At 33.5% G+C, this 11,331-nt stretch overlaps 2 protein-coding genes across 2 annotated transcripts; one reads left to right on the top strand and one right to left on the bottom strand.

The window, feature by feature from the left end:
* Positions 1-660: 660 nt before the first annotated feature.
* On the bottom strand, positions 661-1,253 carry LOC120139902 (caffeic acid 3-O-methyltransferase 2-like). Its single transcript, XM_039155002.1, has 3 exons — positions 1,070-1,253; positions 929-993; positions 661-838 (listed from the first exon to the last, which is right to left on the bottom strand). The coding sequence occupies exons 1-3, from the start codon at positions 1,236-1,238 to the stop codon at positions 698-700; spliced, it is 375 nt and encodes a 124-aa protein (XP_039010933.1). The 5' UTR covers positions 1,239-1,253; the 3' UTR covers positions 661-697.
* A 719-nt stretch (positions 1,254-1,972) lies between these two features.
* Positions 1,973-5,362, top strand: LOC120140043 (stomatin-like protein 2, mitochondrial). The gene is made up of 9 exons (XM_039155103.1): positions 1,973-2,207; positions 2,305-2,548; positions 2,623-2,772; positions 3,373-3,430; positions 3,517-3,609; positions 3,744-3,842; positions 4,106-4,197; positions 4,668-4,727; positions 4,836-5,362. The coding sequence occupies exons 1-9, from the start codon at positions 2,041-2,043 to the stop codon at positions 5,097-5,099; spliced, it is 1,227 nt and encodes a 408-aa protein (XP_039011034.1). The 5' UTR covers positions 1,973-2,040; the 3' UTR covers positions 5,100-5,362.
* The last annotated feature ends 5,969 nt before the right edge of the window (positions 5,363-11,331 follow it).

Here is an 11,331-nt window from a genome sequence, read left to right as displayed (position 1 = left end):
TTTCCTGCCATCTTGAAGTTGGTCGCTTTTTGTAGTTTTGACTTATTTTTGGGTTGTCTCGATTCAAAAAAATATTTATTTTTGGAATTTAAGGCAGTACCAAACTCTACAACTACAAGATTAGCCTTTAAAGGAAATTGACTATTTGAAACCTTATCTATCAGGCGATTAACCTCCTCAATATTCATGTGTTCAACCTATTCCACTAAAGAAATCTCAGGGTTTAAATGAACATGCAAAGGTTCTCAAGTCCGAACATGGTATCATCATTCACCTCGAAGCTAAGGGATCTTGTTTGCTTTTCTTTTGGGGTTCGCCATGGAAGCAAAGCTTGTTTCTTGTGGAGTCTGTGTCTCTAGTTTGTCAGAAAGTTACGTGAGACCTAAATTCTTACGTTTCCGATTGGTCGAAATGCGAAAAGGTCCCCGTCATCGACATGGGGTGTGAGGACAGGAGCCATATCGTACAACAAATATTTTTTGTTCTACACATGCATCAAGACATAACTTTCTTATTTGTGACGAGCATATAACATGGACAAATTCAAACCTTTTTGAGGAACTCCATGATGTATATGCCGAAAGCGCTGCATTTGACTCGAAAACCCTGCAAACCTTGTCAAGGCCTCAATTTTTTTTTTCAATCCTATCTTTTCCACTAGGATTGTGAGCCAACATGATGCAATCGATATGGAGAACTAACTTAGTAGGGAGGCTAGGATCAGGGTAATCTGAAGAATGGATTCTGCAACAATTACTTTTCCCTGGTCTCGCAAAGCTTCATAGCACTTGTTCAAAAATTTCAAGCAGTGCTCATCGCTCCAGTCTTGACATATCCATTGCATCGGTAAAAATCATGGTCGATGAGGCAAGTAAAAATTGTGGAATAGGGAAAAACAAAGTTTAGTTTTCAGTCGAGTCGAACTCACCTTCATGAAACTAGCGTCTCCTTTAGGAACACTTTGAAACATGTCTCCACCAACATGCTCCACACCTACAGAAAAAAACACATACCATTTCATTAGCTAATGCTTATTTACCAATTTGAAGTTGTCCAGAAATTGTCATATCAGGATAAGTCGGAGCATCCTCAATGACATGAGGCAAATCAAAGTTAATGTCCTTTATGGAAGGGTGTTTGGTGATGATCATATTAAACGTGGCTTTGGTACCACCACCGACATCGATCAGTGTTTTGAGTTCCTCAAAGCCATCATAGTTCTCAAGAATCTTCTTCATTGTACTGGTTTAATGATCAGACATTCCCCTATTGAAGATCTTGTTGAATCTAGGATCCGTTCCATGGTACTCAAATGTTGTCATACCATAGACTTTATTGAAGGAAATTTCACCTTCCAGCACTTCATTTTTTAAGTAATACCTGCAAAATACCCAACATGAGAACCTTGTTTATCAAGTCTATCATCCTTTTGGAGCTACTTACCAGCTTTCCATGAGAATCTTGTCTTGGTTCATGAGATTGAGAGCAGATAGAGAGACGCCATCGTGATTATTGGTTAAGAATTTGTAGATATGGCCTAGACCATAGAGTCTTTCTACTTTATCAATGGGAAGAATACACTGGGGGCAAGTGAAAATGGTGTCTTTCTACGATTTGTATAAATTTATTATCATAGTAATATAAATATATTTTGATTATTTTTCTTATACTTATTCATATTAATTACATAAAATAATCTATTTTATAACAATAAATTGCTAGAAAAATGGATTTTTATTGTAAAAAGTAAGATTGGGTCTCTAATTAGTGGAAATGGATTTTTATTGCAAGAAATTGAGGAGAAAATTTCATGAAAAAAACAACCGAAAAATTCATTATTATAACAATTTAATAATTATATTTTAACTCTTGAAAATGTATGATCCAAAAAGTAATAGGAATATAGTTAAGGGATCCATAATGTATTTTACCCATATATATTGATTCTCCAATTCAAAGGTTTTCCTAGGGTTTTACCTCTGGCTTGAACTTGGGAAAGAAAAGAGAAAGAAAAACCAGTCAATTCTTGTAAAATCCGAAATGGCTAAGATGTGGAGAGCGGGTTCCCTGAACAACGCCGTTAGAACTCTTCGATATCTCCAGGAATCCTCCTTCTCAACCGCCGTTATCCGCCAGCATTCTTATCCAGCTCCGCCGTTCGCCACCACCGTCCGCCATCTTCGTACCGGTCGGGATCCTAGCTTCAGGTGGTTTACTATTTTTATATTTATAGTATACTTTATTCTAGACCCTCCGAAGATGATTTCACATCTCATTTCTAGCTTTTTTGGGTTAAATTTCAAGGTACGAGGCTTCACCTCCAGTCAATTGGGGCATTCGCATCGTACCGGAGAAGAAAGCTTACTTGATAGAAAGATTCGGGAAATACTTGAAAACGCTGCCCTCTGGGATACATTTCCTTATCCCATTGGTAGATCGAATTGCCTACGTTCATTCCCTCAAGGAAGAAGCCATTCCTATCCCGGACCAATCCGCTATTACCAAGGACAATGTCAGCATTCTCATCGATGGTGTTCTTTATGTCAAGGTATTTCATTTTAACCCGCCTCTTTGCTCAACTTGAAAAATCTTTGCTCTAAAATTAACTTTGAAACATTGCAGATTGTGGACCCACAACTTGCCTCTTATGGCGTTGAGAACCCAATCTATGCCGTCATTCAGCTTGCTCAAACTACCATGCGTAGCGAGCTTGGTAAAATTACCCTTGACAAGACCTTCGAGGAGAGGGACACTCTCAACGAGAAGATTGTGGTTCGTTTTCTTTCTTTGATTCCCCCTTAAAATTGTCTTATTACATGGATGAACCTGACACTCAATAATTCGATTTTATGGTAAAATTCTGGTTCAGATCAGTAAAAGGCTCAGTTGAAATAGATAAAGGCTCGCTACAAATCATTAGTCTCTTTAGTCGAGCTATAAATATGACTCTAACTTTGTACCAACAGTTTGGGAGGAGGCATTGTCAATAACTACTCTATTTTCAATTTGTTTACTTTCACTTGGAAATAAGAATGTCGGTTACACTTTGCTTAGTATAACATTTTATTCCTCTGATGGCTCCTACCAATGTTATCAAGTTGAAAATATAGCCTATATATCAACCCTATGTCAAACCTTGTTGTGCCTGTTATTGGCAAGTTTATGCTTGATATGTTATATTTCTTTTAGCTAGTTTATTAAATGTATTAATTATCAACTCACAATTGAATCTGGTTGTGCCAAGAAAGTTTAGAATTAGACAATATTATTCTCATACTCATATTGCACCATAAAAGTCTTAAATGTACCCTGCACCCTGTTCACGCTCTAGGAAAAAGATGATGATTCTTTGAAATTATGTAAGCATTACAGGAGGCCATCAACGTGGCTGCAAAAGACTGGGGCCTGCAATGTCTCCGTTATGAGATAAGTGAGTATGGTTCAGCAATACTTTGTTTTGACACTCTATTTTACCAATACTTCCTTTGTATATATTTCACTTCTTTGTCATCCCAGGGGATATATCTCCACCACGTGGTGTGAGGGCAGCTATGGAGATGCAAGCAGAAGCAGAGCGTAAAAAGAGAGCTCAGATTCTTGAATCTGAAGGTCTTGCATTAAGTTTAAATATTTATTTTCCCATTTAGTTTAACCTAGTGCTACTGCTTTCTGGCACCATACCATCTTATTTTAATAGTTGATTTTAGATGGTATGATTTATTCATAAAGGTTAATTCTAACAGGAGAGCGGCAGTCCAATATAAATATTGCTGATGGTAGGAAAAGTGCTGTGATTTTAGCATCTGAAGCTGCAAGAATGGATCAAGTTAACCGAGCACAAGGTTAGTGGTCATCAAGCTGCAAATAATCATTGTGTTAAGATGATAGGGCTTTGTATGAATTGTAATACAAGTTGATGCAGCTGATTAATTTTGATTATTCATTTATGCATATCATTATGAACTTTCCTCGTATGGACAACACAAACTAATTGTGATACCATCTGATTTTGTTATTGTTCTTGTCCTGTTTACTTACTTTTTTTCATGATTACATCTTCCTTCGATGTCTTCAAAATTTTCTTCTTAACAAACTCATTAATCAGGTGAAGCGGAAGCCATCCTTGCTAAAGCACAAGCTACAGCTAAAGGAATTGCCTTGGTGTCTCAGTCACTGAAGGAAAATGGGGGAGTGGAGGTGAGCTTCTTCCATCTTTCTCATTTCACGTGTACAAAATAAGTGCTAACATTTATGCAGTACAACCTGAAGCGCTATTAGAGGAAGATTTAAACAATATTTCCCAGACTACTTTTATAGCATCATGAATTTCCACATCTTAGAAGTTCATAAATGCATTGACTTGTGATAATACTTATAAATGTCAAATAGTCCATGCCTAAAAGATCCAATTAGTGTCATTCTTGTATAATGATTCAATACTCATTAGTTGTCTGGATTTTGCAGATGTAGAGAATATACTGAATACCTCTCACCCCCCCTCCCAATCTTGACCTCTTCTTCCTTTAAATAGAATTTCTAGTTTTTAGTGCTAACTGTGCTATATGAATCATAATCTGTTAGGATAAAGTCATTTATAGATGAGGCTTACTGATATCATACTCATTCCTAAGTAAAAATGGGGCTCAACATTATGGTCTCTTTTGCAGGCAGCAAGTTTGAGGATTGCAGAGCAGTACATTAAAGCCTTCAGTAATATCGCGAAGGAGGTAAAGGGGAGATCTCAGACTTGTGTGGCTGAGTATTAATGTTGTCAATGATTTTTCACTCTATCTCTATCACCCTGCTTGAATTTTCCCTTTCTGCTCATTTGTTAGGGTACAACAATGTTACTCCCTAGTTCTGCTGCAAACCCTGCCAACATGATCGCCCAAACTCTCACCATGTACAAAAGCCTGGTCCGCGATGTTTCTACCAATGGTTCTCATGTGAGCAGTTCCCCTGAGATATCCGGAAACACAAAGCATGCTCCTTCTGGAGACACTGAAGGTGAAATCCTGAATACCAGAGCTGTGGAAGTAAGGGACTCAAGTCATGTTGATCAATCAGGCTTTTCACTTCAGAGCTCCAAGAAGGAATAGAAGTGGTAACTACCAAAGTTCCCTTTGCCTGAAAACTAGATTTTGTTTCTGGGTTCTGGTATTCAGACTCCTTTGATGCTTATTAAAATGTTGTGAAAATTCCCAAAAGAAAGGCAAGGATTTAGGGGATTTTTAGAATTTGATAAAAAGGGTTTTCATTCATTTGGTAAGAGTGTAGAACTGCCATGTAGTATTGGCCAGAATCTTTTACAGCCTCAAGAATCCAACATATTTTCAGGAAAAAAAACTTCATCTGTAAGTCTAAATTAAACACAACTTGATCACTCTATTTCTTGTAACTTCCCTTCAAATACTATGATAATGCCAAGGTCAAAGCACACAGTTTCCCTATTTTAATCAATCTTGCTTGCTATAAAACTAGGGTTGTAGGCCTGTAAATGAATCGAACGCACATGAACGGAGGTATGTTCATGTTCGTTCATTTAATAAATAAACGAACATAAACGAACAAATTTTTTTTTGTTCATGTTCGTTCATTAAGGAATATAGATTGTTCATGTTTGTTAATGTTCGTTCATTTAAATGATAAACAAACGTAAACGAACACAAACGAACGGACATAAACAAACATAATAAACGAATAACACAAACACAAAAAACAAACTTATTCGAACACAACAAATGAATGTAAAAAAAAGTAAACAACAAGAATAACAACTCAAAATTCATTAATATAACCTGCAACTTTAGAGTTAATTTGTTCGAATACGACAAAAACATACATAAATCATAAATAATCTATATGAACATAATAAAGTCTTAAAGTTAATTTGTTCAATAAAACAATCTTCTTGAAATCCAAACAACTTCAATAATATTCGTAACATATTCAACTTGCCCTCTGTTCGAACATAAATGGACATAAATGAACGAACATAAATGAACGAACATAAACGAACATATAATCGAACGTTCACGAACGTAAATGAACGAACGAGCCTTTTGTTCGTGTTCTTCCATTTAATTAAACAAGTACAAAATCTTGTTCATATTCGTTCATTTAATTAAACGAACACAAAATCTTGTTCATGTTCGTTCATTTAATAAATAAACGAACATAAACGAACTTCCCGCAGCACTGTTCATGAACGGTTCACTGAACGTTCAGTTCATTTACAAGCCTATAGGTTGTTCAAAATTCGGTTTAACCGATTGAATCGAAGTTTTTTTCAGTTAATCGATCAATTAATTTTTGGTTCGGTTGGTTAGTGGTTAATGATTTTTTTCAAACTTCGGTTATCGATAAATTTGATCTGAAATTGATTTATTAATCGAAATTATTAAATATTTAATATACTATATATATATTATTTATCTTAGTAGTGTTTAAACTTCGATTTAACTAAATTAATTGATCAAATTAATTGAAATATAGCTGAAAATATTAAATATATAATATATATTATTTATAAATTTTAGTTAATTCGGTTTGGTTAATAAAATTTAAAAAGATTCGATTAACGGTTAAAGGAAAAAAAATTATGTTAATGAATTTTAGGTAGTTCGTTCGGTTAATCAAACCAGTTGATTGAATGCCCCTTTATAAACCCATTCAATAATTTGTTGTCTTATAGTTTCTAGTATTATTTTTCTAGACATAATATTAAAAACAATTTTTTAAAAATGATTGAACAATCATTTAGATCATATTCATTTTCTAAATATTTTTATTTAATAAATTCTCTCTAATAAAATGATAATATGTATCATTATTTAATAAATAAATAAATAAATAATTTATTGCATTATCGCCTTATTAGAGATTAGTAATTTATTAAATCAATGACTAACATTACACAATAATATTTTTTATTAGATATTATATTAGTATAATAACGAGTGTCGTCTGTAAAATTAACGATTTTCATAAAAAAATCATTTTTATCAAAACTAAAATACTGAGTACTATAATACTTAAAAAAATAAAGATCAAAATAACCCCTTCAACAAACCTTAAAAATTAATTTTTAATATTATACTAATAATATTGAGGTCAAAATTGTTACAACAAACTCCAACGGATATACGCTTCTGAATTGTCACACTGCCATGATATGCGGCCGAGAAAACTAAGCGCCACCGTGTATCCGCCGATTGACAAGGTCTAACATAACAACCGGAACGCCAAGTTTTGCTAAACATTAGAAGCCGCTGCCACTATATTAATGAATTTCTTCCCATTCCTTCATCGCCTTAACCTTACTTGTCTCATATCGTCATCCTAACAATAAACTTCAATCCGACCACCTCCTGAAACTCGCACGCCCGACTCCCTCATCCCCTAACTTGGAATTCTATCATGGGAGGCTGTGCGAGCAAACCTAAGGATTTGGTCGACGGCTCTGCCGGCGCTCCTTTAAGCTCTGACAAACCTAAGCCCGATACCACTGCTCAGACATATATGGTGCATGCAATTCACTTCACCAGTTATACATGCATGATTTTTTTTCATATCATAAAATGCTGTTTCTTATATGTATAAATGCAGAGCAACACGAATGGAGGTGAGAGTCAGATTGAGAAACCCGAATCGGAGTCGGAAAAGGAGCCTCAAACCTCGTCCTCCGAAGCTGTTTCGGCGGAGACAAACGTTCCTAAGGCCGAGAAGCCGATGGAGGACGACGTTGAAATCACAACAAGAACAATGAGGATAAGGTGGAGGCGACAACAGAACAACCGGTAAAGGAGGTTGAAGCGGCTGAGCATAAACCAAATGATGCTCCCTCAAGCAAGGAAGAAGTTAAAGACGACGCCCCTCTCATCTCTATTTGACGACGGATCAAAAATGCAACCCTGGAGGGTTCATCACGTTGAAGGCTTGGACATTATGTTATTACCTTCATCAGATCAGCGAAGAGTGACATTTGGATTTAAATTGTATTCAGGTATGACATTGTCTAGAAATTAATAAATTATTACATTTCTATTAGAACAAGCCTTTTCTCTCGGATTATCTTAGAGTACATTTTAAAAACAATGGTAAAAAATTATAAACATCATGAAAGAGAACATCATCAAGGAAACTAAAGAAGCCTGGGAATATCATGAATAAATTAGGCCTTAGTGCAATCGGCGCAGAAGAAATAATTGTTAGATTAGCAAACATTGAATTAAGTAGGAGGGGTGGTGTAATACCTTTTTTTACTTTGTGATTTGATCGAGTAGAAGATGTTATATTATCCATTGAAGAGATAATAATCGTTGAGAGCATATTGTATACAGTCACAAACTATGTAAACTGCAAAGTTAGTCATAAGATTTGTTGATGTAATTATTGGATTACAAGGGTTATACACAATTCGTTCTTTTTTTTCTTTTACTTAGGAAAGAGTCGTAGTTGGTTAGAATTAGTTGTTGGTGTCAATATTCTGTCTCCATGATAAGGGGTGAGATAGTTTCATCCATGTTTCATCCTTTATTTCGGTCTTGATCGAGAGGTTTTATATTGACTCTTGGAGTTGGTTTCGCAAGATCATTATGGTTATCCGTAGGCTAGAATATTAAGTGAATACGGTCAGATGACATTAGAATTGGCCTGTCAGAAGTTATGTTAATAGGTTGCGACTTCTAGAGAGATGTTAAATATTTGAGATTATTCTTTCATAAATGTTCTCCTTATATCTTTCGGAGTTCTCGAGATTCTTTCTCCAGAGATGCTCTTCTAAGATCATACCTATGAAGAGGTTCCTTCTCTAGAGACTCTGAGGTGCGAAGGTTGTTTGGCGGAGGTATTGTTGTTAATAATTAGTTCAAAACGATGATGCATTAGTATTGACTGAAATAATGTCGTGGTTAACCACTGTGTCAAAAGTGAATTCGTCCCGATATATGTAATATCTACAATAAAACCCCCCCTGAAATTAGCATAGTCTCTACTAGAATTCATACATCCGAAAATTAGAACAGAATTCTATCAATATTACTCTCCTCTCAAAATTCGAAAAATTTTAGAATCTTTTGAAATGTGGAAGAAACTTAGAGATTAACCCATTACAGTTGATTTAAAGACTGAAGGGAGTAGCTAAAAACATCATGGTTCAAGTGGCTTTAAGTTTGATTAAGAAAAGTCAAATAAATCAATTGAAACACCCAGAATTATGATGTGTTTAACATCGGAGTAATTGCAACAATATCAGGTAATAACTGTGACAAAATCCAGTTTAGAAAACATTCTAGACGTCTATAAATATAAAGAAGAAATTTCTTTTTCAATGTTTAAAAAATTTGGAGATTTATAAATTTTCGCTAAAAAGATATCACAAACTGATCCGACCAAACAATGACAATAGTTATATGACAAGTGCGTGTGAGAGAATTATCACTCCACATTCAATATGGTAGGGAAGGAAACACTCCGGATAAACATAAAGATTTCAAGTTCGAACCGTTACGTTTACCGAGTATATATGTATTATAAGAGATTAATTTTTTAAACAAATACTTTACATCATAATCATCCAAAATATTTATAAAAAAAACACTTTAAAATTATTTGAGTTTTAAATGTGCAACCAGATTTTCTTCCATTTTCTCAACCGCCAAGAAAATGTAAATGGAGGAATATATATCAACAACAAAAATTTGGGTGAACCCTAACTTCTTTTAAAAATTTTGTTAATCATGTCACTTAATTATTTAAATAGTATTAGTTAAGTCATTGATCTTTATTTGTTAACATTATGTTATTATATATTTAATCCTCATTATTTATACATTCTATCAATTTGATAATAATTTTAATTTAATCCAATACATTTAATCATCCAATTAAACGGCGGCATCATTTCTTACTCCTAATTTTAATTTATTTATTAGTTAAAATGAACAAAATTCTCAAAATAAAAAATTTCCGACCTTTTGAAAATTTACAATTTAGTCATAAACTTTTGTATTATTTTCAATTTAGTCCATTTTATCCAAATAACTCCAAAAATAAGAAAATCATAACCTCCATCCTTTTAATATTATAAATCTTTAAATTTTTTGAATTCTCCCTTATTTTTGACAAATTACCAATTTGCCCCTCATACTTTACAAATCTTCCCATTTAGTCTCTATCCACAAATTTGGCGCTTCCTTGCTAGAAACGTTTTTTTAATCATAATTATAATAATAAGTTCAATATTCTATATTAATATATTGAAATTAAACGAACATTGATATCAAAATTTTCGGGATATTATCAAATTCCTTTGACTAATTGAATATTAAAATTGTGTCATGTCCTTGTTTCGCAATTGTTGCTACGTTCTAAAATGTATTATTCATGCTATTGCTATGGAGTTTGTTTCGTGTGTATTTATTGATTCAGATCTGCGTCGTTCGTGTTATAGTTCCTTCTTTGAACTATTAATGGGTTTTCATGGCATAGAGCAGTTGATGGTGGAGTTAAGTTTGGAATCGAAGGAATTGTAGTAGGGATTATGAGGATCGAGGGTTGCTTGGCTGCTAAAAACTCATTCAATGATATTGTTATCCCATAATAAACCAATAACTTGTGCATGAAAATAGTTTGAACACTAAGACTATAAAGTTTAGTAGTACACATCTACCATATTTTATAAAGTTCATAAACATAAACAATGAGATATTATAATATAAATGTCTTAGCTTACTGAGTTATAATGCTTTATTAAACATATAACGATAGAGTAACATACATCAATCACATTATAGCTACACATTCTGCGACTAGCTTTCATAGACATGTCACACAACTTAATTTACTCTTTCAAAAAAAAAAAAAATTACTCATCTATCGAGTATAACATACCACTAAACTTTGTATAAATGTGTTGCATAATTAATGGGTATTCAAATAGTTTTACGCCATTAAAGTCAAATGTCTTGTATACATATTTCGAGTGTACATATTGTTTTCTCAAATATCACTAAACTTTCTTTTGAGTGTTGGCATTGTTTTTTCGAACGTTATTAAAATCGTATAGATAAATATTACTCATAAGGCTGCATATAATAATATAACAATCAATATTGTACACCCACGACATGACATACAATACTTGTAATTTTATGTTAGCATGAAATAGATGAACTATCACTTTAAAATAGTAGGAAAAATAATGTCTTAATCAATATCTCCGTTAATAAAAAAGATTAAGAAAAAAAGTAGAAATATTCTATATTAAAAAATAGAAATGTTCTAAATATTTATGAATTTTTTTTATAATCATTTATAAATATATAAATT

Source organism: Hibiscus syriacus, unplaced genomic scaffold (assembly GCF_006381635.1).
Source record: "Hibiscus syriacus cultivar Baekdansim isolate YM2019G1 unplaced genomic scaffold, ASM638163v2 tig00110777_pilon, whole genome shotgun sequence".
Classification (NCBI taxonomy): Eukaryota; Viridiplantae; Streptophyta; class Magnoliopsida; order Malvales; family Malvaceae; genus Hibiscus; species Hibiscus syriacus.
The sequence above is the reverse complement of the archived record's forward strand: the minus strand, read 5'-3'. Positions and strand labels throughout refer to the sequence as shown.